Here is a 22,921-nt window from a genome sequence, read left to right on the forward strand (position 1 = left end):
CAAAGCAGAACCTAAATGTACTGAGAATGAAGCTGCATAAAAATGGAGTCTAGGGTCCAAAAATGTATAGTCACGTGAAACTGGAAACCAGCATGGGCCATGACCAAATATGATGGGGGTGCACTTTCCCATGAGTGTGCAGGCATTGTCGGTTCCTTCTTCCTCCTAAGCATCAGGCTTGTATACTAAGAGATACTGAGAACAGCCACATATCAGAGAAATTGATGATGGAAATGTGGCATGACATACACAGACACTGGGTCAAGAGTACTATTCCTGGGGCCAGCACTGTGGCATAGTGGGCTAAGCCTCCACCTGTGGTGCCAGCATCCCACATTGATGCCAGGTTGTGTCCTGGCTGCTCCACTTCCAATTCAGGTTTCTGCTCATGGCCTGGGAAAGCAGTGGAAGATGGTCCTAGTGCTTGGGCTCCTGCACCTGATTGGGAGGCCTGGAAGAATCTTTTGGCTTCGGATTGGTTCAGCTCTGGCTGTTTGGGCCATTTGGGGAATGAACCAGCAGATGGAAGTCCTTTAAATCTCTCTCTCTCTCTCTCTCTCTCTCTCTCTCTCTCTCTGCAATTCTACCTCTCAGATACATAAATCTTAAAAGAAAAAGAGTAGGATTCCTTTTATTTAGAATGAAAAGACAAGGTCAGCAATGTGGCCCTGTGCACTAAGCTGCCACTGTGACACTGACTGCCACTTTCTATGGCTGGCTCAAGTCCCAGTAGCTGGTTCAAGTCCCAGTTACTCTACTTTCCATCTAGCTTTCTGCTAATGACCCTGGGAAAGCAGCGGGTAATGGCCCAATTACCTGAGCCTGTGCCTTCACTGTGGGAGATCAGGATGGAGATTCAGGCTTCCGATATTAGCCTGGCCCAGCCCTGGCCATTGAGGCCATTGGAGGAGTGAACCAGCAGATGGAAAATTTTGCTTGCTCTCTCTGTCTCTCCCTGTAAATCTGAATTTCAATTAATAAGTAAATAAATAAATCTTTTAAAGACATCATATCTGTAACTTCCTCAAACCCCCACCCACCCATCTTATAGGGGTTGAATAATATGATGTTTCCTTTTCTTGAGACTTAACAAATTCATTCAGGAAGGAAGGATTAACTTTGTGGATATTATGTTTTTATAACCATGATGAAATTTTAATTGCAAAAATGTAGATGTGGAGGGTTTATACTTTATTTTTATTTTCTGAAGATGTATTACTAACTCATTTTTCAAAAGATTTTTATTTATTTGAAAGTCAGAGTTACACATAGAGGAGAGGCAGAGAGAGAGAGAGAGAATCTTCCCTAGGTTCACTCCCTAGATGGCTGCAATGGTCAGAACTGTGCTGATCCAAAACCAGGTGCCAAGAGCTTACTTCTGGTCTCCTATGTGGGTTTAGGGACCCAAGGACTTGGATCATCTTCTACCACTTTCCCAGGCCATACAAGAGAACTGGATTTGAAGTGGAGCAGCCGGGACTCGAACTGGAGCCAATATAGGATGCTGGCGCTTTAAGCCAGGACGTTAACATGCTGTGCCACAGCGCTGGCCCCGCTACTCATTATTTTTTGAAAATTTATTTGAAAGAGAAATGGTGAGAGGGAGAATTGGGGAGACAGGGAGAGAGATGGCTACAATAGGCAGACCAGGGTCTGGACCAGCTCAGAACCCAATGCAGGTTTCAGACAGCTGTGGCATGGACCTAAACATTCAGCTACCACTTTCATCTCCCAAGGTCACATCAGCAAGAAGCTGGAAATGGGAAAAGAGCTAGGACTAGACCCCAAGCCTTCTATATTGGATACAGACATTCAAAGTGGCTGATTTTCTTTTTTTAAGATTTATTTATTTTATTTAGAGGCAGAGTAACAGAGAAGGAGAGAGAGAGAGAGAGAGAGAGAGAGAGAGACAGAGAGAGAGAGAGAGGAATTCCTTCCATTGGTTCACTTCCCAAATGGCTGCAATGGCAGGTGCTGGGCTCATCTGAAGCCAGGGGCCACAAGTTTCTTCCAGGTCTCCCACATGGGTCTGTGGCCCAAGGACTTGGGCCATCCTCCACTGCTTTCCCAGGCCACAGCAGAGAGTTGGATAAGAAGAGGAATAGCCAATTCACAATAGCTAAGACATGGAGTCAACCAAAATGCCCATCAACATGAGACTGAATAAAGAAATTATAGTATATGTACTCTATAGAATACTATTCAGCAGTAAAAAATGAAATCCAGTCGTTTGCAACAAAATGGAGGAATCTGGAAAACATCATGCTGAATGAAATAAGCCAGTCCCAAAGGGACAAATATCATATGTTCTCCCTGATTGGTGACAACTAACTGAGCTCCTAAAAGGAAACCTGTTGAAGTGAAATGGACACTATGAGAAACAATGACTTGATCAGTCCTTGTCCTGACTGTCAAGCAAAAATTTGCTATTTCATTCCTTTTAGTATTTTTTTGTTCTACTTAATAACATTGGTTGAATGATAGAGTTAGAAACATGCCAGGGGATTCCAATTCAATCCCATCAAGGTGGCATATACCAATGCCATCTCACCAGTCAAAGTCTAAATCCAGGGTGTGTTTCACACATACAGAAGGACTCCATAAGAAACTTTAGTTCATCATACACATCAGGTATGTACACAGGTTTCACAAGAGTTAGAGGCCCCAGATAAACCTGACAATCCCAAACTGTCCAAATTCACCTTCAATAATTGCAAGATGTGTAAGGACTCACAGTGCTGCTATTTTGACTTTTATCACAGTGTTCTAGTATTTACAATTGGATTTTAGGTATTTACAATGGTGTCACCCAAAATTCTCATCCCATTGACAGTGAGGACACTGGAAATCACTGACACCCCAAATTCATCACTACCACTATTTATCTCTCCAGCACCTGTGGCAGATCTGAGAGCACCACACATCTGCAGTGTCCCCCGCGCATACCAGGGGGTGATGTCAGGGATGGGTGAATCCAGAAGGAGCAGGTGTCCATGGCCTTGATGTAAGCATCTCTGCAGTTTGTGTGGGGCCTGAGGGCTCCTGGTGCATCAGTGTTGGAAGAGACGTCTGTGCACCTTGCAGCCTGGCCTGGGGCGGGCCTTGATGCAAGCTCTGGGCCCTGGGCTGGGAGAGGGAGGCAGAGGTCTGAGGGCAGAGCAGGCCAGGAGTTCCAGGCCATGGAGACTCAACTGGAACTCAGCTGGCAGAGGATGCCTCTCTGGGTGAGGCTTGGGCATATGGGAGTATCCCAGAGTGGCAGCAGCTCTGTAGCGAGGTGTGAGGAAGAGGGGGCTGGGGCAATGAGAGGAGCAGCTCCTGGTGCTGCATTGCCTGGGCATGCCGACGGTGGCTGGGGGCTGTGGGGAGCACCAGCCATCCTGTCTGCCTGTGGGACACACACAGCAACTGCTCCCTGGGGAACAGCAGACCCGTCTTCCATGCTGATCTCCCAGGCGGGGTCAGCACCTGTGAGCAGGAGCCAGTGGCCCTGGGCAGGTAACCAGAGCCCCCCTGCTGCTGTCAGGACATGCTCAGGGACCACCACGACTACCACATGACCCAACGTGAGCTGCAGGGCTCTCCTTGGGGCCAGCACCAGGCCCTCAGGTCCCAGGCGAAGCTGCAGCTCTGTTCCCGCTTCCAAGACCACCACGATCATCTGGGTACTGGCCCTCTGCAGGAGCTGGGGGGAAAAGCCAGCAGTTAGGGCTTGTTGGGGAACAGCAATCAGGGCACAGGGCAGGGGACAGCCCTACCTTCAACCCCAGCTTCCTAATCTAGCTCTGCATGTCCATCCAGAAATGTCACTCTCATGAAACCCTTAGGAAGCTAACCAATGGACATTCCCTGGGTCCTGGAGCCCAAGCAGTTGGGTGGGACCCCAAAACTTACCTTCGGGATTCCTTAGGGCACCACTTCATCCTGACATGGCACAGCTGTACCAGTGCAGCTTCTGCAGCTGTGGGAACACAGGAAAAGAAATCATGATTTTTTTTTCTTTTTCTGTAACAGGCAGACACTGATTTCTTGCTGTAATCAAGAGAGATGGAATGGCTGCTGCACCCATGGACTTAAAGTAGAAAAAAAAAACAGAATTAAATGCTTCCAAAAGACTTGAATAAATATTTCTGAAAAGAAGTTTCACAGTGAACAGGTATATGAATAAATGCTCATCATCACTAATCATCAGAGATTTGCAAACTGATGCTATAAAGAGATATCACCACACACATGTTAGAAGAGTTATTAGAAAAAAACATAAAAAGGGGGCTGGCAATGTAGCACAGCAGGTAAACCTACTGCCTGTGACACTGGTATTCAATATAGGTGATAGTTTCAGATCTGACTGCTCCACTGCTAATACAGCTGACCGCTAATGACCTGGGAAACCACAGAAGATGTTCCAAGTGCTTGAGCCCCTGAACACACATGGGAGAATTGAAAGAAGCTCCTGGCTCTTGGCTTTGGATTGGTCCAGCCCTAGCTGTTGTGGCCATTAGGAGGAGTGAACCAGTGGATGGAAGATCTCTTTCTCTCTTAATCTCTCTCTTTCTCCCCCCCTCCTCTCTCCTCTCTGTTTCTTTCTGTTTGTTCATACTCCCCAGTATAACTTTGACTTCCAAATAAATAAAATATTTAAAAAAACACAGAAGAAATAAATGTTAACAAGGATGAAGGTAGAAAGGTAAATTAGTTTAAATATAATGAAAATTGTACGATGAAAAATAGAACCTTCATATTACCCAGCAGTCCCAGTGCTACCTGTAATTATATATCTAAAGGATTTGGAATTTGCATGTGAAAGAGACATCTACACTCCCATGTTCATTGCAACAGTATGCAAAAGTTCCAAGTGTGGAATCAACCTAAGTGTCCATCAACAGATAATGTATAAAGACAATGTGGTCTGTACATGCAATGCAATATTATTCAATCCTAACAATAAGGAAAATCTTATTACTTGACAACATGGATGAGTCTTGAGGATATTTGGATGCATGAAATACATCAAACACACACACACACAAAATATATCCCCTCCTCACCCCTAGGTCTGGTGTCCAAAGTCAACTTCAGAAAGAGAGCTTTTGGGACTGTCACTGTGGCATGGCTGGTAAAGCTGCCACCTGTAGTGCCAGCATCCCATATGGACACTGGTTAGAGTCCTGGCTTGCCACTTCCAATCAAGCTCTCTGCTATGGCCTGAGAAAGCAGTAGAAGATGTCCCAAGTCCTTGGGCCCCTGCACCCACATGGAGATCTGGAAGAATCTCCTGGCTTCTGGCTCCTGGCTTCTGATCAGAACAGCTCTAAACATTGTGGACATATGGGGAGTGAACCAGGTGATAGAAGACCTCTCTCTCTGTCTGCTTTTCTTTCTCTCTCTGTGTAACTCTGACTTTAATATAAATAAATATTTTTTGAAAAAAAAAATAGAGCTTTGTGATTAAAACACTAGAAAGTGGGAAACTCAGAACCTGTTAATCACAGCAGTCAAAATTAGCCAAGGCCAAGGAGTTCAAGTGAACTGTCACAAATCATGAGATAACTCAGTGAACAACATGTTGTATACTTAAGAAAGTGTTGACATAGTAGACTTTAAGTGTGGTCAACACAAGAAAAAATAAGGCAATGAAGTAAAGCTGAAACACAAAACAGTTGTGTACCACTCAACATTGTGTACAGGTATCAAATCATTCTCTGGTAGACATACATCTACATAATTTAAAGTTATGAATTTAAAAATGAAAATACACATGTAGGACATTCTATTGTCTCTGAAAAGTGGGAGAAGATAGATATGACAACAGAAAATAAGTGATTGAGAACCAACACAGTTTCTTTGTGTTGTCATATTGAAATCACTGATGATGAGAGCTTAGTGATTCAAGCATTCTCTATGTGGAGGGCATCAGGATGATGGGTGGGGAGCTCAGCTGTGGAGGAGGAGTAGGTGTGGAGGACAGAGTACTTCCTCTCTCTAGAATATGACTTATTAACTTATTAATTTTTTTATTTTTTATTTTTTTTGACAGGCAGAGTGGACAGTGAGAGAGACAGAGAGAAAGGTCTTCCTTTGCCGTTGGTTCACCCTCCAATGGCTGCCGCAGCCGGCGTGCTGCGGCCAGTGCACCACGCTGATCCGATGGCAGGAGCCAGGTACTTCTCCTGGTCTCCCATGGGGTGCAGGGCCCAAGCACTTGGGCCATCCTCCACTGCACTCCCTGGCCACAGCAGAGAGCTGGCCTGTAAGAGGGGCAACAGGGACAGAATCCGGCATCCTGACTGGGACTAGAACCCTGTGTGCCAGCGCCACAAGGTGGAGGATTAGCCTAGTGAGCCACAGGCGCAGGGCTTATTCACTTATTAATAAGGAAGCCCATTTTTTTTGGCAGCAGGATACCGTGGCCCTGGGAGTGACATTAGGCACGATAATGATGAACATTCCTGTGGTGTCCGAAGTCATCTGTGACTGATGTCAGCCCTTCACTTAATGTCTACAGCATCATGTGGGAAGATGCAGCTGGGTGTTTTGGTTATTCCAACACCAACTTTTTCTAACCCTGCCAAATTCCTCAAAGCTGTCTATTCACAAAACCCTTGGCCACTGTGCATACTATTGAACAGAGCTTCTGTACCAAGATGCTATGATTGCCAAAGCCTTGTTGGACTATGATGTAACCCTAAAGGCAAAGGAGGTAGACAAGTGCAAAACATGTTTTTCCAAAGGGTTTTCCCCCATAATGGAGGACAACAGATGCAGAGCCTCAGGCAGGTGGATCCCCTGAGTTTCTGGATGAGACAAATGGGAAGCATTGAAAATACAGGGAACCCAGAGCAGCTCTGATCACAGGACACTCAGAGCCAGGTCTCAGCACTGTGTCTTGCTTTGAACTCTGCATTCTGCTTCTAGCTGTGCTCTGGTCTAGCTCACCAGACTGGCACACAGGTTGCTACAGGCAGAGGGCACACGTCAATACCTGGAGTCAGCTGTGCTCTACACAGAGCCCCACTGTCACTGCTGATTGATGAGCCCTCAGACCTGATCCAGCTCTGTGTCTCCTCCTCTCAGCTGAGACTTAAGGCTCTCACTATAGTTTGGGGAGACAGTGACATGTCATTGCCTCTGATTTTTCTCTACCTACTCGTGCAGGCTTTATCTAATTCACAGGACAGAATTGTTGAGAACTGCCATGAGTATCTGAAGCCAAGTGTCTTCAGAGATGGAGACCTAGTGCTGGGAGTGTTTTTTCCCCTGTACTACATGGAACCAGAAAGAGACATGATCCGGTTATCCTTTTTACTCAAGCCTGAGTATAACATGGTGGCATCTTGGTAAGTTCAAGGTGTGTGTATATGTGTTTTTTAAGTTTTATTTAAGGTACACATATTTCATTGCTTTCATATATACAGAATCAGGAATAATAATCCTTCCCTCCCTCCTCTGCCCTCACCCTTCTTCCTTTCCTATTCCTACACCTAATTTTACAAATCTATTTTCAATTTACTTTTCCCTTATAAGATTAACCCTACAGTAAGCAAATAAGATGAGGGAAAAACACTGTTCCTCAACAGTAATCCAAGGGCTGTAAATAGCCATCAAATTTCAAAATGTCAATTTCAATCTTATCCACTGTATTTTAGATATTCTCTAGCTGTTAAGTGTTGTTATGCCTGCATTTGAGTATATGCTCATGTCTGTGTGTGTTCAATACCTCTTGAGAGTTCTGACAATTCTGCTCAGAATGGCAGAAACACAGTTCCATGAAAGCTCAGGTCCTCTCCTTTCTTTAACATTTCACTACCTTTCATTTCCATTTGCTTTCTGACTCCTTCAGAGACATAGGAGAGGCATTACAATTTTTGTGCCTACTCCATTGGCCAGGTCTCTGTAATTAAGCCCTGGGTTCTGTTCTTGGAGTCAGTGAGATGGTTGGGACCTCAGGTCCCCTATTGCTAGCACCTGTGAAGGAAGCACACAGGAGTCCTAAGACTATGTCCTGAGGTCAATGTTGGGAGGGCCTTAGTCTAGGTAGCCACTGCCGACAAGGACAATACTCATTTTGCTTGTGACTTGAAGCCATGAGGCAGACCCGGTATTCTCACAGATCAATAATTAAATCCTACTACACTGGAGGCATTTGAACCCTGATCCTGAACATCAGAAGCAAGGGAAATAATTTCCCATACATAGTTAATGGCTTCTTCTCAAAATCTGATAGTTTCTTCTCCAGAAACAATGAAGAAACTGTGTGAATTCTGAGCTTTGCATTAGTGGTGTGTCTGGTAACTCAGTCACTGCATTGGTGCTTAAGGAGGGGTTTAATAAAAGGCCTGTGTCTACACACCTTGTTGGTGCCAGCAGAGGAGTTTGCTTCTCAATTGCCCCAGAGATCCACATGCTCATGTGATAGGAGAGTTTTGCAGTGTGCAATTTGTTTAAATGATGTGAGTCTGTCCTTGTCAGTTCTTTCTCGTGTATAGCACCTACTACCTCCGCAGATAGTGTTGTGCTAGTGAGAAAGTGGGGGTGCTGATCTTTGGGTCAGAATCACGCCTTGTAATTACTTCTAACGTGTACTGTTAAATACTTCCATTCGTTTTCAGTGTTTCACTTTGAGTTTCCTTACCTCTTTGTATTTTCTTCATTGCTAGTCCCAATGTGAAATGGCACATGTGATGGAAAATGTTTCATGCTTGTGGATTCTCTGCTTAGGTGGCAGCTGATTTATGTTTCCATTCTGCCAGTGGTGGGGCTCTGTGTAGGGATAGTGAGGACCTTCCTTGTTCATGAGTCCCAGAGGAGAGTTCTGTTTATGCCACAAGTTTAGAGGCCAAACTCTGTACTCTGCCTTATGTCCTCCAGCCCAAAACATGTCTGGCCACCCTCCCTGTGTGCTGAAGAGTGTCAACCATCATGTGCTTGTTGTGTCCTAGAATGTTCTAGGCCTCAACCAAGGTAAGCCCTGTTATAGGCAGACAGACTCAGTTTCTCCTCAATTACACTTCCATACCTAACAATATATCATGAATGTATTTCCCTATAACTGATGGATAGTGTTACTGTTTCCATGCCAACCAAGTTTTATTTTATGTTAATAATGCACACCTGTTTACTCAATGTGCATATTTAGGAAATCATTAATTGTGTGTGATTTTGAGTAATATATAATGATCATTTTTAGTTAATAAAGCTTGCATATTTTTTCTTACTCAGATAATTGGGCTAATTAATAGGACACGAGGTATGCCGTTTCATAAAACTTTCAGTGCTTATTGCCAAATACTTGCTTGTTAACTAGGAGACATTCATCTCCCCTTCAAAATCTAAATACCTGTTTTCAGTGCATCCCCATCCCTCTGACCTTCCCTCCTGCGCTGGATAACACTAATCCATCCTTGGTCTCTGTGGAGCTGTCTATTCTGGACATTTTCTGTTAACTGATTCATGTCTTTGTGATCTTTTTGACTGGGTTTTAGGCTGCATATTATTTTCACATTTTATCCATGGAAGAGCTTATAGCAGTGCATAGTATACTGTTATCATCATAATATCTTAATATCTAAGTCTGCTTTTGAAATGAAGATCTTTCTGGTGGCTCAGAGCAGGCAAGGAGTATTATTTGTTCCTCAATGTTCTGGGTATTATTTGTACCATTGGCATTTTCTATAATTTAAACAATCAGAAAAAAATTCCCAAGTGGAGCAACCATAAATATTCTTTTGCCTGCAGAAATTAGTTTCCAGATTCAATCTTACTTTATCATTGGTTTTTAAAAGTTGTCCTTTGTTTCTAAAATGTTTGATAAACATGCACTGTTATTCACTTTAGTTGCACCAAATGAATATTCTAAAACATGTATATATCATAAACGGACAGTATACTATATTGCATTCGTTATTATGTGAAATGGTTGCATCAAGATTTGTAAGTGGAATCAGAAGAAAATAATTCCTTTAAGAATAGTAATGCCTCCAATTTGAGTTTTTTTTTTTTAACTTTCATTTAATGAATATAAAATTCCAAAGTACGACTTATGGATTACTATGGCTTCCCCCCCATAACGTCCCTCCCACCCGCAACCCTCCCCTTTCCCACTCCCTCTCCCCTTCCATTCACATCCAGATTCATTTTCGATTATCTTAATATACAGAAGATCAGCTTAGTATACATTAAGTAAAGATTTCAACACTTTGCTCCCAAATAGAAACATAAAGTTGTGGGGAGCAACTCGGACTAGACTAAGTTACTGGAATTAAGACTTATTCTATGCATCTGCTCTCCCACAATATGGCGCTGGGAGAGGATAAAACAGCTTCTACACAGCTGCCTCCAGTTCAACCAATAAACTGTAGGACTTACTACTGACTGGAGGAGAGCAGCGTACTCGGCGTGTGGGCAGCCGAGTTGGGATTGGTGGAGGAGGACTATAAAGGAGGAGAGAGACAACATGCACCAGGAACATCTAGGGGGAACATCTAAGGGGAACACCTGCACAGCCCCCGAGAGAGCCGGCCGGCGGTGTGCCGCTCCCCCGCAGAAGTGGGGAATGTAGCAGGGGGAACCGCCCTTCCACGGAGGTGGAAGGGTCGGTAGCCAACCCGGGAAGAACCAGCAGCAAACCCGGGGAGGGCTGAGCAGACAAAAGAACAATGCAGGGTCCTGTGTCGTTCCTCCACGAAGACGGGGAGCGACATAATGGTGCTGTGACTCGGATATGAAGCCTAGGCAGGGCTTAGTGTTGTTCCTCCATGAAGAGGGGGAGCGACATAATGGGGCCGTGACTTGGATAGGAAACCTAGGAGGGAAGAAATGGGAAAATATCGGAGAGAGAGACTAGCAAACAGCCTAGGGAAAAGCCGGACGAAAAAGGTGCCGGAAGAAGCTATTGAAAGCCTAGGCATAGACTCAGATACGGACTACGGGGGGAAGCTGGGAGAAATCTCTAAGGTCGAAAGCGAAAGTGAAAGCTAGAACAAACAGACTCAGATACGGACTGTGGGGAGAAGCCAGGAGAAATGAGGGAGGAATATTGTTGGAAGAAAACTTAGGGAAACATACTGGGTAGAGAAAAATGTTAGGGAAATTGAAGCTGCGGGGGGCAGGCCGAGGCGGAGACGTAAGCCAGTTTGGAATTCTTTAAGTCAGCCCGGGGGGCAAAGGGCGAAAATCTGGAGCCAGAGGCAGAGACGTGGGCCGCCAGGTTGGAATCCGTCAGATTAGCCCGGGGAGCAAAGGACGGGAAGCCAGACCGAAAGGCACAGACGCGTGAGCTAGGTTGAATTCGCCAGGTTAGCCTGGGGAACTTAGATTGAATACTAGTGGTGGAAACGTGAGCTGGGGCTGTGTGACTCGCGGAAGCCACCGTGTGCAGAGAGAGCACGGGGCATGAATAGATAGGGAACGCGGGGCTGGCGCGAGGCCGTGGTGCCAATGCGAAGGGTGTGGAGACCGCGGAGTATGCGCGCAAAGCCGAGCCGCGCAGAGCTGGGAGCCCGCCGCAGGGCAGGCGCCGGCGCGGGCTGAAGAGGCTCAGAGCCAGGAAGCCGCCAAGAAGCAGCCTCGGGGCGGGCACCGGGAAGCCGCAGGGATAAGAGAAACAGAAATTTAAAAGTAAAATGAGAGAAATAGGAATGCTGGCAGATAGAAGTAAAATAGGAGAAATAGGAATGCCCGGAGATAGAGAAATAGAGAAAGGCCTCCCCACAACACAGCAATGAGAGAGCTTGGATTCGGTCTGCCGGATTAGGACGATAAGCACCTGCGGGCGGCTAGCAGTTTATGCGCCGCAGGTCACCAAAGACAGGCACGAATTAACATCAATAAGTCTCCCCACAATACGGCAATGAGAAGGCTTGGATTCGGTTTGCCTGATTGCTAGGTTTTGTAAGCACCTGCAGGCAGTTCTAGCAGAGCAGAGCATGCGCTGCAGGGCACCGAACACAGGCACGCATCAGCGCCTAAAAACCTCCTCAAACCTGGCGAAGAGAGGACCCGGATTCAGTTTGCCTGATTGATAGGACTTGTAAGCACCTGTGGGCAACTCTAGCAAGCAGAGCAGAGTGTGTGCCACGGGGCACCGAAGACAGGCGCGTATCAACGCCAAAAATAAAAAGAAAGGGGGATCTGTGGGGAGCAACTCGGACTAGACTAAGTTACTGGAATTAAGACTTATTCTATGCATCTGCTCTCCCACAATATGGCGCTGGGAGAGGAGAAAACAGCTTCTACACAGCTGCCTCCAGTTCAACCAATAAACTGTAGGACTTACTACTGACTGGAGGAGAGCAGCGTACTCGGCGTGTGGGCAGCAGAGGTGGGATTGGCGGAGGAGGACTATAAAGGAGGAGAGAGACAACATGCACCAGGAACATCTAGGGGGAACATCTAAGGGGAACACCTGCACAGCCCCCGAGAGAGCCGGCCGGTGGTGTGCCGCTCCCCCGCGGAAGTGGGGAATGTGGCAGGGGGAACCGCCCTTCCACGGAGGTGGAAGGGTCGGTAGCCAACCCGGGAAGAACCAGCAGCAAACCCGGGGAGGGCCGAGCAGACAAAAGAACAACGCAGGGTCCTGTGTCATTCCTCCATGAAGACGGGGAGTGACAAAAGTGAAAAATGATAGATAATTTTTTAAATGATGATGAAATCAGATCAGACCTATTGTCATGTTTAATCCCAGTGAGAGTCAAGTTGGGAATTGATAATCTTTTATTTTTTTACAGAAGATTAGTTTAGTATGCATTAAGTAAAGATTTCAACAGTTTGCACCCCCATAGAAACACAAAGTGAAATATACTGGTTGAGTACTTGTTATAGCATTAAATCTCAATGAACAGCACACTAAGGACAGAGATCCTACATGAGGAGTAAGTGCACAGTGACTCCTGTTGTTGACTTTACAAATTGACACTCCTGTTTATGGCATCAGTAATCTCCCAATGCTCCAGTCATGAGTTTCCAAGGCTACGGAAGCCCTCTGAGTTCTCAGACTCTTATCTTGTTTAGACCAGGTAATAGTCAAAGTGTAGGTTCTCTCCTCCCTTCAGAGAAAGGTACCTTCTTCTTTGATGACCTGTTCTTTCCACTGGGATCTCACTCACAGAGATCTTTTTGCCAGAGTGTCTTGGCTTTCCATGCCTAAAATACTCTCATGGGCTTTTCAGCCAGATCCGAATGCCTTTAGGGCTGATTCTGAGGCCAGAGTGCTCTTTAGGACATCTGCCATTCTATGGGTCTGCTGAGTATCTCGCTTCCCATGTTTAATCACTCTCCCCTTTATTTATTCTATCGGTTAGTATTAGCAGGTACCAGACTTGTTTATGTGCTCCCTTTGACTCTTAGTCCTTTCATTATGATCAATTGTGAACTGAAATTGATCACTTGGAATAGTGAGATGGCATTGGTACATGCCACCTTGATGGGATTGAATTGGAATCCCCTGGTATGTTTCTAACTCTACCATTTGGAGCAAGTCAGCTTGAGCATGTCCCAAATTATACATCTCTTCCCTCTCTTATTCCCACTCTTATGTTTAACAGGGATCACATTTCAGTTCATTTTCAACACTTAAGAACAACTGTGTGATAATTACAGAATTAAACCCGTCATATTAAGTAGAACAGACCAAAAAAAAACTACTAAAAGGGATAATGTATTAAGTTGTTCATTAACAGTCAGGGCTATGCTGATCAAGTCACCATTTCTCATAGTGTCCATTTCTCTTCAACAGGTTTCCTTTTTGGTGTTCAGTCAGTTGTCACCGATCAGGGAGAACTTATGTTATTTGTCCCTTTGGGACTGGCTTATTTCACTCAGCATGCTGTGTTCCAGATTCCTCCATTTTGTTGCAAATTACTGGATTTCAAGTTTCTTACAGCAGTATAGTATTCTAAAGAATACATATCCCATAATTTCTTTATGGAGTCTACCGTTGATGGGCATGTAGGTTGGTTCCAGGTGTTGGCTATTGTGAATTGTGCTGCGATAAACATTAGGGTGCAGACTGCTTTTTTGTTTGCCAATTTAAATTCCTTTGGATAAATTCCAAGGAGTGGGATGGCTGGGTTGAATGGTACGGTTATGTTCAGGTTTCTGAAGAATCTCCAGACTGACTTCCATAGTGGCTTCACCAGTTTGCATTCCCACCAACAGTGGGTTAGTGTCCCTTTTTTCCCACATCCTCGCCAGCATCTGTTGTTGGTAGATTTCTGTATGTGAGCCATTCTCACCGGGGTGAGGTGAAACCTCATTGTGGTTTTGATTTGCATTTCCCTGATTGCTATTGACCTTGAACACTTTTTCATGTGCCTGTTGGCCCTTTGGATTTCCTCTTTTGAAAAATGTCTATTGAGATCCTTGGCCCATCTCTTAAGTGGGTTGTTTGTTTTGTTTTTGTGGAGTTTCTTGATCTCTTTGTAGATTCTAGTTATTAACCCTTTATCTGTTGCATAGTTTGCAAATATTTTTCCCATTCTGTCAGTTGTCTCTTCACTCTCCTGACTTTCTTTTGCAGTACAGAAACTTCTCAATTTGATGCAATCCCAATAGTTGATTTAGGCTTTGACTGCCTGTGCCTCCCGGGTCTTTTCCAGAAATTCTTTGCCTGTGCCAATATCTTGAAGGGTTTCTCCAATGTTCTCTAATAACTTGATGGTGTCAGGTCGTAGATTTAGGTCTTTAATCCAGGTTGAGTGAATTTTTGTGTAAGGTGTAAGGTAGGGGTCTTGCTTCATGCTTCTGCACGTGGAAATGCAGTTTTCCCAGCACCATTTGTTGAATAGACTGTCCTTGCTCCAGGAATTGGTTTTAGATCCTTGATCAAATATAAGTTGGCTGTAGATGTTTGGGTTGATTTCTGGTGTTTCAATTCTGTTCCATTGGTCTATCCATCTGTTTCTGTACCAGTACCATGCTGTCTTGATTACAACTGCCCTGTAGTATGTCCTGAAATCTGGTATTGAGATGCCTCTAGTTTTGTTTTTGTTGTACAAGATTGCTTTAGCTATTCGACGTCTCTTGTGCCTCCATATAAATTTCAGCATCATTTTTTCTAGATCTGAGAAGAATGTCTTTGGTATCCTGATTGGAATTGCATTGAATTTATAAATTGCTTTTGGGAGAATGGACATTTTGATGATATTGATTCTTCCAATCCATGAGCATGGAAGATTTTTCCATTTTTTGGTATCCTCTTCTATGTCTTTCTTTAAGGTTTTGTAATTTTCATCGTAGAGATCTTGAACGTCCTTGGTTAAGTTTATTCGAAGGTAATTGATTGTTTTTGTAGCTATTGTGAATGGGATTGATCTTAGCAGTTCTTTCTCAGCCGTGGCATTGCTTGTATATACAAAGGCTGTTGATTTTTGTGCATTGATTTTATATCCTGCCACTTTGCCAAACTCCTCTATGAGTTCCAATAGTCCCTTAGTAGAGTTCTTTGGATCCTCTAAGTAAAGAATCATATCATCTACAAAGAGGGATAGTTTGACTTCTTCCTTCTCAATTTGTATTCCTTTAATTTCTTTTTCTTGTCTGATTTCTCTGGCTAAAACTTCCAGAACTATGTTAAATAGCAGTGGTGAGAGTAGGCATCCCTTCCTGGTGCCAGATTTCAGTGGAAATGCTTCCAACTTTTCCCCATTCAATAGGATGCTGGCCGTGGGTTTTTTAGAAATTGCTTTGATTATATTGAGGAATGTTCCTTCCAAACCCAGTTTGCTTAGAATTTTCATCATGAAAGGGTGTTGAATTTTATCAAATGCTTTCTCTGCATCAATTGAGATAATCATATAGTTTTTCTTTTGCAGTCTGTTAATGTGCTGAATCACATTGATTGATTTGCGAATGTTAAACCATCCCTGCATACCAGGGATGAATCCCACTTGTTCTGGGTGGATGATTTTCCTGATGTGTTGTTGTATTCTATTGGCCAGTATTTTATTGAGGATTTTTGCGTCTATGTTCATCAGGGATATTGGTCTATAATTTTCTTTCAGTGCTGCATCTTTCTCTGGCTTAGGGATTAAGGTGATGCTGGCTTCATAGAAAGAATTTGGGAGGATTCCCTCTTTTTCGATTGTTCTGAATAGTTTGAGAAGAATTGGAGTCAGTTCTTCTTTAAATGTCTGGTAGAATTCAGCAGTGAATCCATCTGGTCCTGTGCTTTTCTTTGTTGGGAGGGCCTTTATTACTGTTTCAATTTCTGTCTCAGTTATGGGTCTATTTAGGTTTTCTATGTCTTCATGGTTCAATTTTGGTAGATTGCATGTGTCCAGGAATCTATCCATTGCTGATAGGTTTTCCTGTTTGCTGGCATACAGGTCCTTGTAGTAATTTCTGATGATTCTTTTTATTTCTGTGGTGTCTCTTGTTACGTTTCCTTTTTCATCTCTGATTTTATTGATTTGGGTCTTTTCTCTTCTTTTTTTAGTTAGTTGGGCCAATGGGGTGTCAATTTTGTTTATTTTTTTCAAAAAACCAGCCCCTCGCTTGGCTGATTTTTTGTAGTGTTTTTTTTTTTTTTTTTGATTCAATCCTGTTAATTTCTTCTCTGGTTTTAATTATTTCTCTTCTCCTACTACATTTGGCTCTGGTTTGCTGCAGTTTTTGTAGGTCCTTGTGATGCACTTAAAGCTCATTTATTTGGTACCTTTCCAATTTCTTGATATAGGCACCTATTGATATAAATTTGCCTCTCAATACTGCTTTCGCTGTATCCCATAATTTTTATATGTTGTGTTGTTATCTTCATTTACTTCCAGAAAGTTTTTGATTTCTCTTTTGATTTCTTGAATGACCCAGTGTTCATTCAGGAGCATGTTGTTCAGTCTCCATGTGTTTGCATACTTTCTGGGGTTTGCTGAGTTGCTAATTTCCAGCTTCATTCCGCTGTGGTCTGAGAAGCTGCATGGTATGTTTCTAATTCTTTTAAATTTGCTGAGACTTGCTTTATGGCCTAGTATGTGATCAATCCTAGAGAAGGTTCCATGCACTGCTGAGAAGAATGTGAAGGCTTTAGATGTAGGATTGAAAGTTCTGTAGATATCTGTTAGATCCATTTGGGCTATAGTGTCGATTAAATCTGCTGTTTCCTTGTTGATCTTCTGTCCGGATGATCTGTCTATTTCTGAGAGTGGAGTATTGAAGTCCCCCAGTACTATCGTATTGGAATCTAAATCTCCCTTCAAGTCCCTTAACATATCTTTTAAATAGACCGGTGCCCTGTAATTAGGTGCATATACATTTATAATAGTTACATCTTCCTGTTGAATTGATCCCTTAATCATTGTATAGTGCCCCTCTTTGTCTCTCTTAACAGTTTTTGTATTAAAGTTTATTTTGTCTGATATTAATATGGCTACACCTGCTTTTTTTTGGTTTCTGTTGGCATGGAATATCTTTTTCCAACCTTTCACTTTCAGTCTGCATGCATCTTTGTTAGAGAGATGTGTTTCTTGTAGGCAACAAATAGTTGGGTTGTGTTTTTTGAGCCAATCAACCAATTGGTGTCTTTTAACTGAAGAATTCAGACATTAATGTTTAATGTGACTATTGATACATAGTGACTTTGCCCTGCCATTTTCCCGGAGATATTTTCTAGTATATCATTTGAGCTTCCCATGCTCTTTTACTGGTAGGTGTTCTTCCTTTCCCTTCTTTCATACTGATGGCCGTGTTTCTGTGTTTCTGAGTGTAGCACATCTTTAAGTATCTTTTGCAGGGTGGGACGAGCGGCCACAAAGTCTTTCAATTTATGTTTGCTATGAAAGGTCTTTATTTCACCTTCATTCACAAATGAGAGCTTTGCAGGATATAATATTCTGGGCTGGCAATTTTTCTCTCTTAGCACCTGTGCTATGTCTCGCCATTCCCTCCTAGCCTGTAGTGTTTCTGATGATAAGTCTGCTGTGAGTCTGATTGGAGATCCTCTGAGAGTAATCTGACGTTTCTCTCTTGCACATTTTAGGATCTTTTCTTTATGTTTCACTGTGGTGAGTTTAATTACAACGTGTCATGGTGAGGATCTCATTTGGTCATGTTTATTGGGGGTTCTATGAGCTTCCTGTACTAGGATGTCTCTGTCCTTCTCCAAACCTGGAAAGTTCTCTGCTGGTATCTCACTAAAAAGGCCTTCTAATCCTTTCTCTCTCTCCATGCCTTCAGGAACTCCTAGAACTCTAATGTTGGTTTTTTTTTAATAGTATCCTGTAGATTCCCAACAATATTTTTTAAATTTCTAATTTCCTCTTCTTTTCTTTGGTTTGACTGTATGTTTTCCTGTGCTCTATCTTCTAAGTCCGATATTCTCTCTTCTGCTTCAGCCATTCTGTTTTTAAGGCTCTCTAGTGTGTTTTTCATTTGATCTATTGAGCTCTTCATTTCATTTTGATTTCTCTTCACTATCACCCTTTCCTGTTCTACTAGTTTCTGCATTTCATTTTGATTCTTCCTTAAAATTTCATTTTCATGAGAGAGATTTTCAATCCTGTCCAATAAGGATTTCTGTAGTTCAAGGATTTGCTTTTGAAAGCTTCTAAATGATCTTATCATAAATTTTTTGAAATCTGTATCTTGCATTTCTTCTATCTCATCGTCTTCATAATCTTGGCTTGGGGTGTTTTGTTTATTTGGAGGCATCATAGTGCCATCGTTGATCTTGTTCCCTCGATTTCTGTGTTTGTTGCTTGGCATAGTTAATTCTTCTTTCGTCACTGTGCGTTTTTTTTTTTAATTTTTTTTTTTATTTTATACTATGTCCGTGTTAAGTGTACTGCCTGCTGTTGGAGGAGCCTTGGAGACTTGAGATGGGTGTGGTCTGAGAGCTCTGCTTGGTTCTTCCGGGTTACGGGTGTGCAAAGGTGACACCCTCAGGTTATGCGTGGTAAATCTCTCTCTATTTATTTATTTATTTATTTGTTTATTTATTTTATTCAGGGGGTAAGTAATACCGCACGGCATGGCTGTGCAGAATTGATGGTATTCAGCTTCTAGTCTCTGGCTTCTACCCAAATAGTCTGTGCAGGCTCCCTTTCTCCTCTGGACTCCCACTGGGTTGCATAGGCTACTGAATTGTAGTGACTCAGTTCCTTAGCTCTCCCCTGTTGTTATGTAAATCCAGAGAGGGGGCCTGCTCTTTGTCTCTTGCAAACTCAAGCCTTGCAGCCTTTCAACCTTTGCAAGGTTGGCGGAGAGAGAAACCCCCCACTTTTTTTTTCCTTCTTTCTGGTAGTGAGTCTGCTGCACTTTCCGGCTCCCCTGTAGATTCTGACCCCTATTTCCCCACCAATGTCTCGGGTTATTGAGCTCACCTCCCCTTCCAGCGCCGATGTATGGACTGGGAGCCCTGGATGTCCCAACTCTCCCCGCTGGCATCTGTGTGACATGCACTCCCCTTCCTGCACTGGTGCGCAGATCCTGCGGCTCCCGCAGCTCCCGCGGCTCGGCTTCCACACGGTGGTTGACCTTGTTCTCCCAGTAGGTCCTTCGATTCACAGCCACTCGATCCAGGAGAGTTTCCTCGTGCAAAATCTCGGGAGCACGTCCCCTTTCTTTCTTTCTTTTTATTTATTTATTTATTTATTTATTTATTTATTTATTTATTTTGACAGGCAGAGTGGACAGTGATAGAGAGAGACAGAGAGAAAGGTCTTCCTTTGCCATTGGTTCACCCTCCAATGTCTGCTGCGGCCGGCATGCTGCGGCCGGTGCACCGCGCTGATCTGATGGCAGGAGCCAGGAGCCAGGTGCTTTTCCTGGTCTCCCATGGGGTGCAGGGCCCAAGCACTTGGGCCATCCTCCACTGCAATCCCTGGCCACAGCATAGGCCCTTTCTTCAGGACACCTTGTTAGAGCCTGGTTATTCCACCTGGTCCATCTTCCTGCTGATGTTCATCCTGAGATGATGATCCAAGTACTGACTCCCATGACTATCTGTGTAGATGCAAATACAGCTTTTGGGTGCTGGCTCTAGCCTAGCCTAGTCACAGCTGCTGCAGGCCCCTGGGCAGTGAGCCAGCAGGTGGGAAGGTCTTTCTGTCTCTGCCCAGTCTCAGAGCTGTTGACTCCGTACACAAATGGAAGCCATTTTTCTTCTTAAAATTCCTGTTCTATTCTCAGTCTTTTGTGCTTTCATATGAACTTTAAGACTGTTTTTCTTTTCTTTTTTTTCTTTACTTGAAAGTCAGAGTTATACAGAAAGAGGAGAGGCAGAGAGAGAGAGAGAGAGAGAGAGAGAGGTCTTCCATCTGATGGTTCACTCCTCAGATGGCCGCAATGGCAGGAGCTGTGCCGATCCAAAGCCAGGAGGCAGGAGCTTCCTCCAGGTCTCCCACATGGGTGCAGGAGCCCAAGGACCTGGGCCATCTTGCACTGCTTTCCCAGACCACAACAGAGAGCTGGATTGGGAGAGAAGCATTCAGGACTAGAACCAGCTCTGGGATGCCAGAGCCTCAGTGCCAGCCCCTGTTTTTCTAAATCTATAAATAATGTCACTAGAATTCTTTCTCTTTGTTTCTTTTTTTTCTTCCTTTCTTTCTTGTTCCTCTTTTACTTTTTTCAGTCACTAGAATTTTAATTGGGATTTCGATGAATCTTTAGATAACATTTTAACACAGCTAATTGTTCTAATCCATGAACAAGAGACATCCTTCCATTTTTTTATGTGTCTGTAATGATGCCTCTCATAAATGTTTAATAAATTTCACTATTATTTGCATTCTAGATAACTTTACCTTTTCAGGTTAATTTATTCCTAAATATTTAATTTTGGAAGCTACTGTGAGTGAGATTACTTTCTTTTTAAAATTATTATTTATTATTTTTATTTATTTTCATTTTCTTTGAAAGGCAGAGAAGCAGAGACAGGAGAGAAAGTGATATCTTCCATCTACTGGTTTACTTCTCAAATGCCAGCAATAGCCGGCCTGGGCCAGGCCACAGAACCAGCTCAGAATTCAATCCAGGATGGCAGAGACCCAAGTATTTGAGCTATCACTGCTGTGTCCCAGCGTGTGCATTAGCAGGTAGCTGGAATCAGAAGCAGACCATAGCTCAAACACTGGCACTCTGCTATAGGTTGCAGGAATCCCAAGTAGTGTTTTTTTTTTCCTAAGTGAGAACCATTATTTTTTTTTTTCAAAGAAACTTTTTATTTATGGATTACAAACTTTATGCATTTTATAAATTTCAACTTTAGGAATGTAGTGATTCTGCCCACCATACACGCCCTCCCACCCATACTCCCACCCCTCCTCTTCTTCACTTTCCCATTCCCAGTTACATTCTCCACTAAGATCCATTTTCAATTAACTTTATACACAGAAGAGATTTATTTCTTGATTTCCATTTAACAAGATAATTATTGGTATATTTAAATGCTGGTTTTTGTTTGTTGATTTTGTGCCTTGTGAATGTACTGAATTGATTTATCAATTCTAATAGATTATTGGTGGAGTAGTTTTTTTTTTCTTCTCGTGATATCTGCTAACATGGACATCTGACTTTTTTCTTTCCAATTCTGATGTTCTTTGTTTCTTTTTCATTCTGCTATTCTCTTGCTGCTGTTTCTGATACTGTATTGATTAAGAGTGCTGAAACTGAATGTCATTTTCTTCTTCCAGGTTTGAGGTAAAATGATTTCAGATTTTCCCCATTCAATATGATATTAGCTATTTTTTAAATGTAGAGCCATTGCAATTTTGATGTATGTTCTTCCTGTATCTAGTTTGTTAAAAAAAAAAAAAAACTGTGAATGAATGTTGAATATTATCAAATATTTTTCTGCATCTATTTAAATGATCATTGAGATTTTTTTCATTCTGTTGATGTGATTTACAACAATATGTGATTTGTGAATGTTAAATCCAGTTGGCATTCTTGGGTTAAATCTCACTTGATCACAATTTATGGTATTTTGTTGTAGTGTTGGATTCAGCTTGCTAACATTTTGTTGGAAATTTTTGCACTTGTGTTTTTTAAGTATATTGATCAGTAGTTTTTTTTTCTTCTGTTATATCTGTGTTTCATTTTGGTATCAGAGTGATGCTGGTAGAGTTCCACCCTTTTCAATATTTTGGAACAGTTGAGAAGAATCAGAGTTATTTCTTCTTTAACTGTCCTATAGAATTCAGTTTTGAAGACATTGAGCCCTGGGTTTTTCTTTGATAGGATTTTTCATTACTGCTTTATTGTTATTACTTGCTTAACAATCTTAGGTTTTATATATCTTCTTTTCAAAAAAACATTTATTCATTTGTTTGAAAGGCAGAGTTACAGAGAGGCAGAGAGAGACAGAGAGGTCTTCCATCTCTTGGCTCACTCCACAGATGGCCGCAATGGCTGGAGCTGTGCCAATCTGAAGCCAGGGACCAGGAGCTTCTTCCAGGTCTTCTATTCTGGTGCAGGGGCCCAAGCACTTGGGCCATCTTCCACTGCTTTCCCAGGCCATAACAGAGAGCTTGATTGGAAGTGGAGCAGCCAGGACTCAATTCAGTGCTCATATGGGATGCTGGCACTGCAGGTGATGGCCTTACCCGCTACACCACAGTGCCAGCCCCCTATATATCTTCTTGATGTAATTTTGACAAGTTGTATGTACCGAGGATCCTCTCCATTTCCGTAAAGTTTTCTATTTTGCTTACATAGAGTGGTTTGTAATAGTTTTTCATGGTTCTCTGTGTTTCTGTGGTATCAGTTATGATGTTTCCCCTTTCATCCCTAATTTTATTTGAGTTTTTCCTCTTTTTCCTTTGTTGTCCTGAGTAAAGTTTTGTCTGTTTCATTTATCTGTACATAGTACCAGTTTTTTGTTTTCTTGATCTTTTGCATTTTTTTAGTTTCAATTTTACTTATTTTTGTTCAGATTTTTCACCTCCTTCTAATTTGGAGTTTGGTTTGTTCTTGCTTTTTAAGTCCTTGAAAA

At 42.8% G+C, this 22,921-nt stretch overlaps 1 protein-coding gene across 1 annotated transcript in view; it reads right to left on the reverse strand.

Moving 5' to 3' along the window:
* LOC138847817 (vomeronasal type-2 receptor 116-like) overlaps positions 1–3,661 on the reverse strand; it is a 70,218-nt gene extending 66,557 nt beyond the window's left edge. The window contains exon 1 of the mRNA XM_070067633.1: positions 3,432–3,661. Coding sequence (XP_069923734.1) covers positions 3,432–3,661 — 230 coding nt within the window. The remainder of the gene's footprint in view (positions 1–3,431) is intronic.
* Positions 3,662–22,921: the final 19,260 nt, after the last annotated feature.

This window comes from Oryctolagus cuniculus (assembly GCF_964237555.1).
Source record: "Oryctolagus cuniculus chromosome 16 unlocalized genomic scaffold, mOryCun1.1 SUPER_16_unloc_1, whole genome shotgun sequence".
Taxonomy (NCBI): Eukaryota; Metazoa; Chordata; class Mammalia; order Lagomorpha; family Leporidae; genus Oryctolagus; species Oryctolagus cuniculus.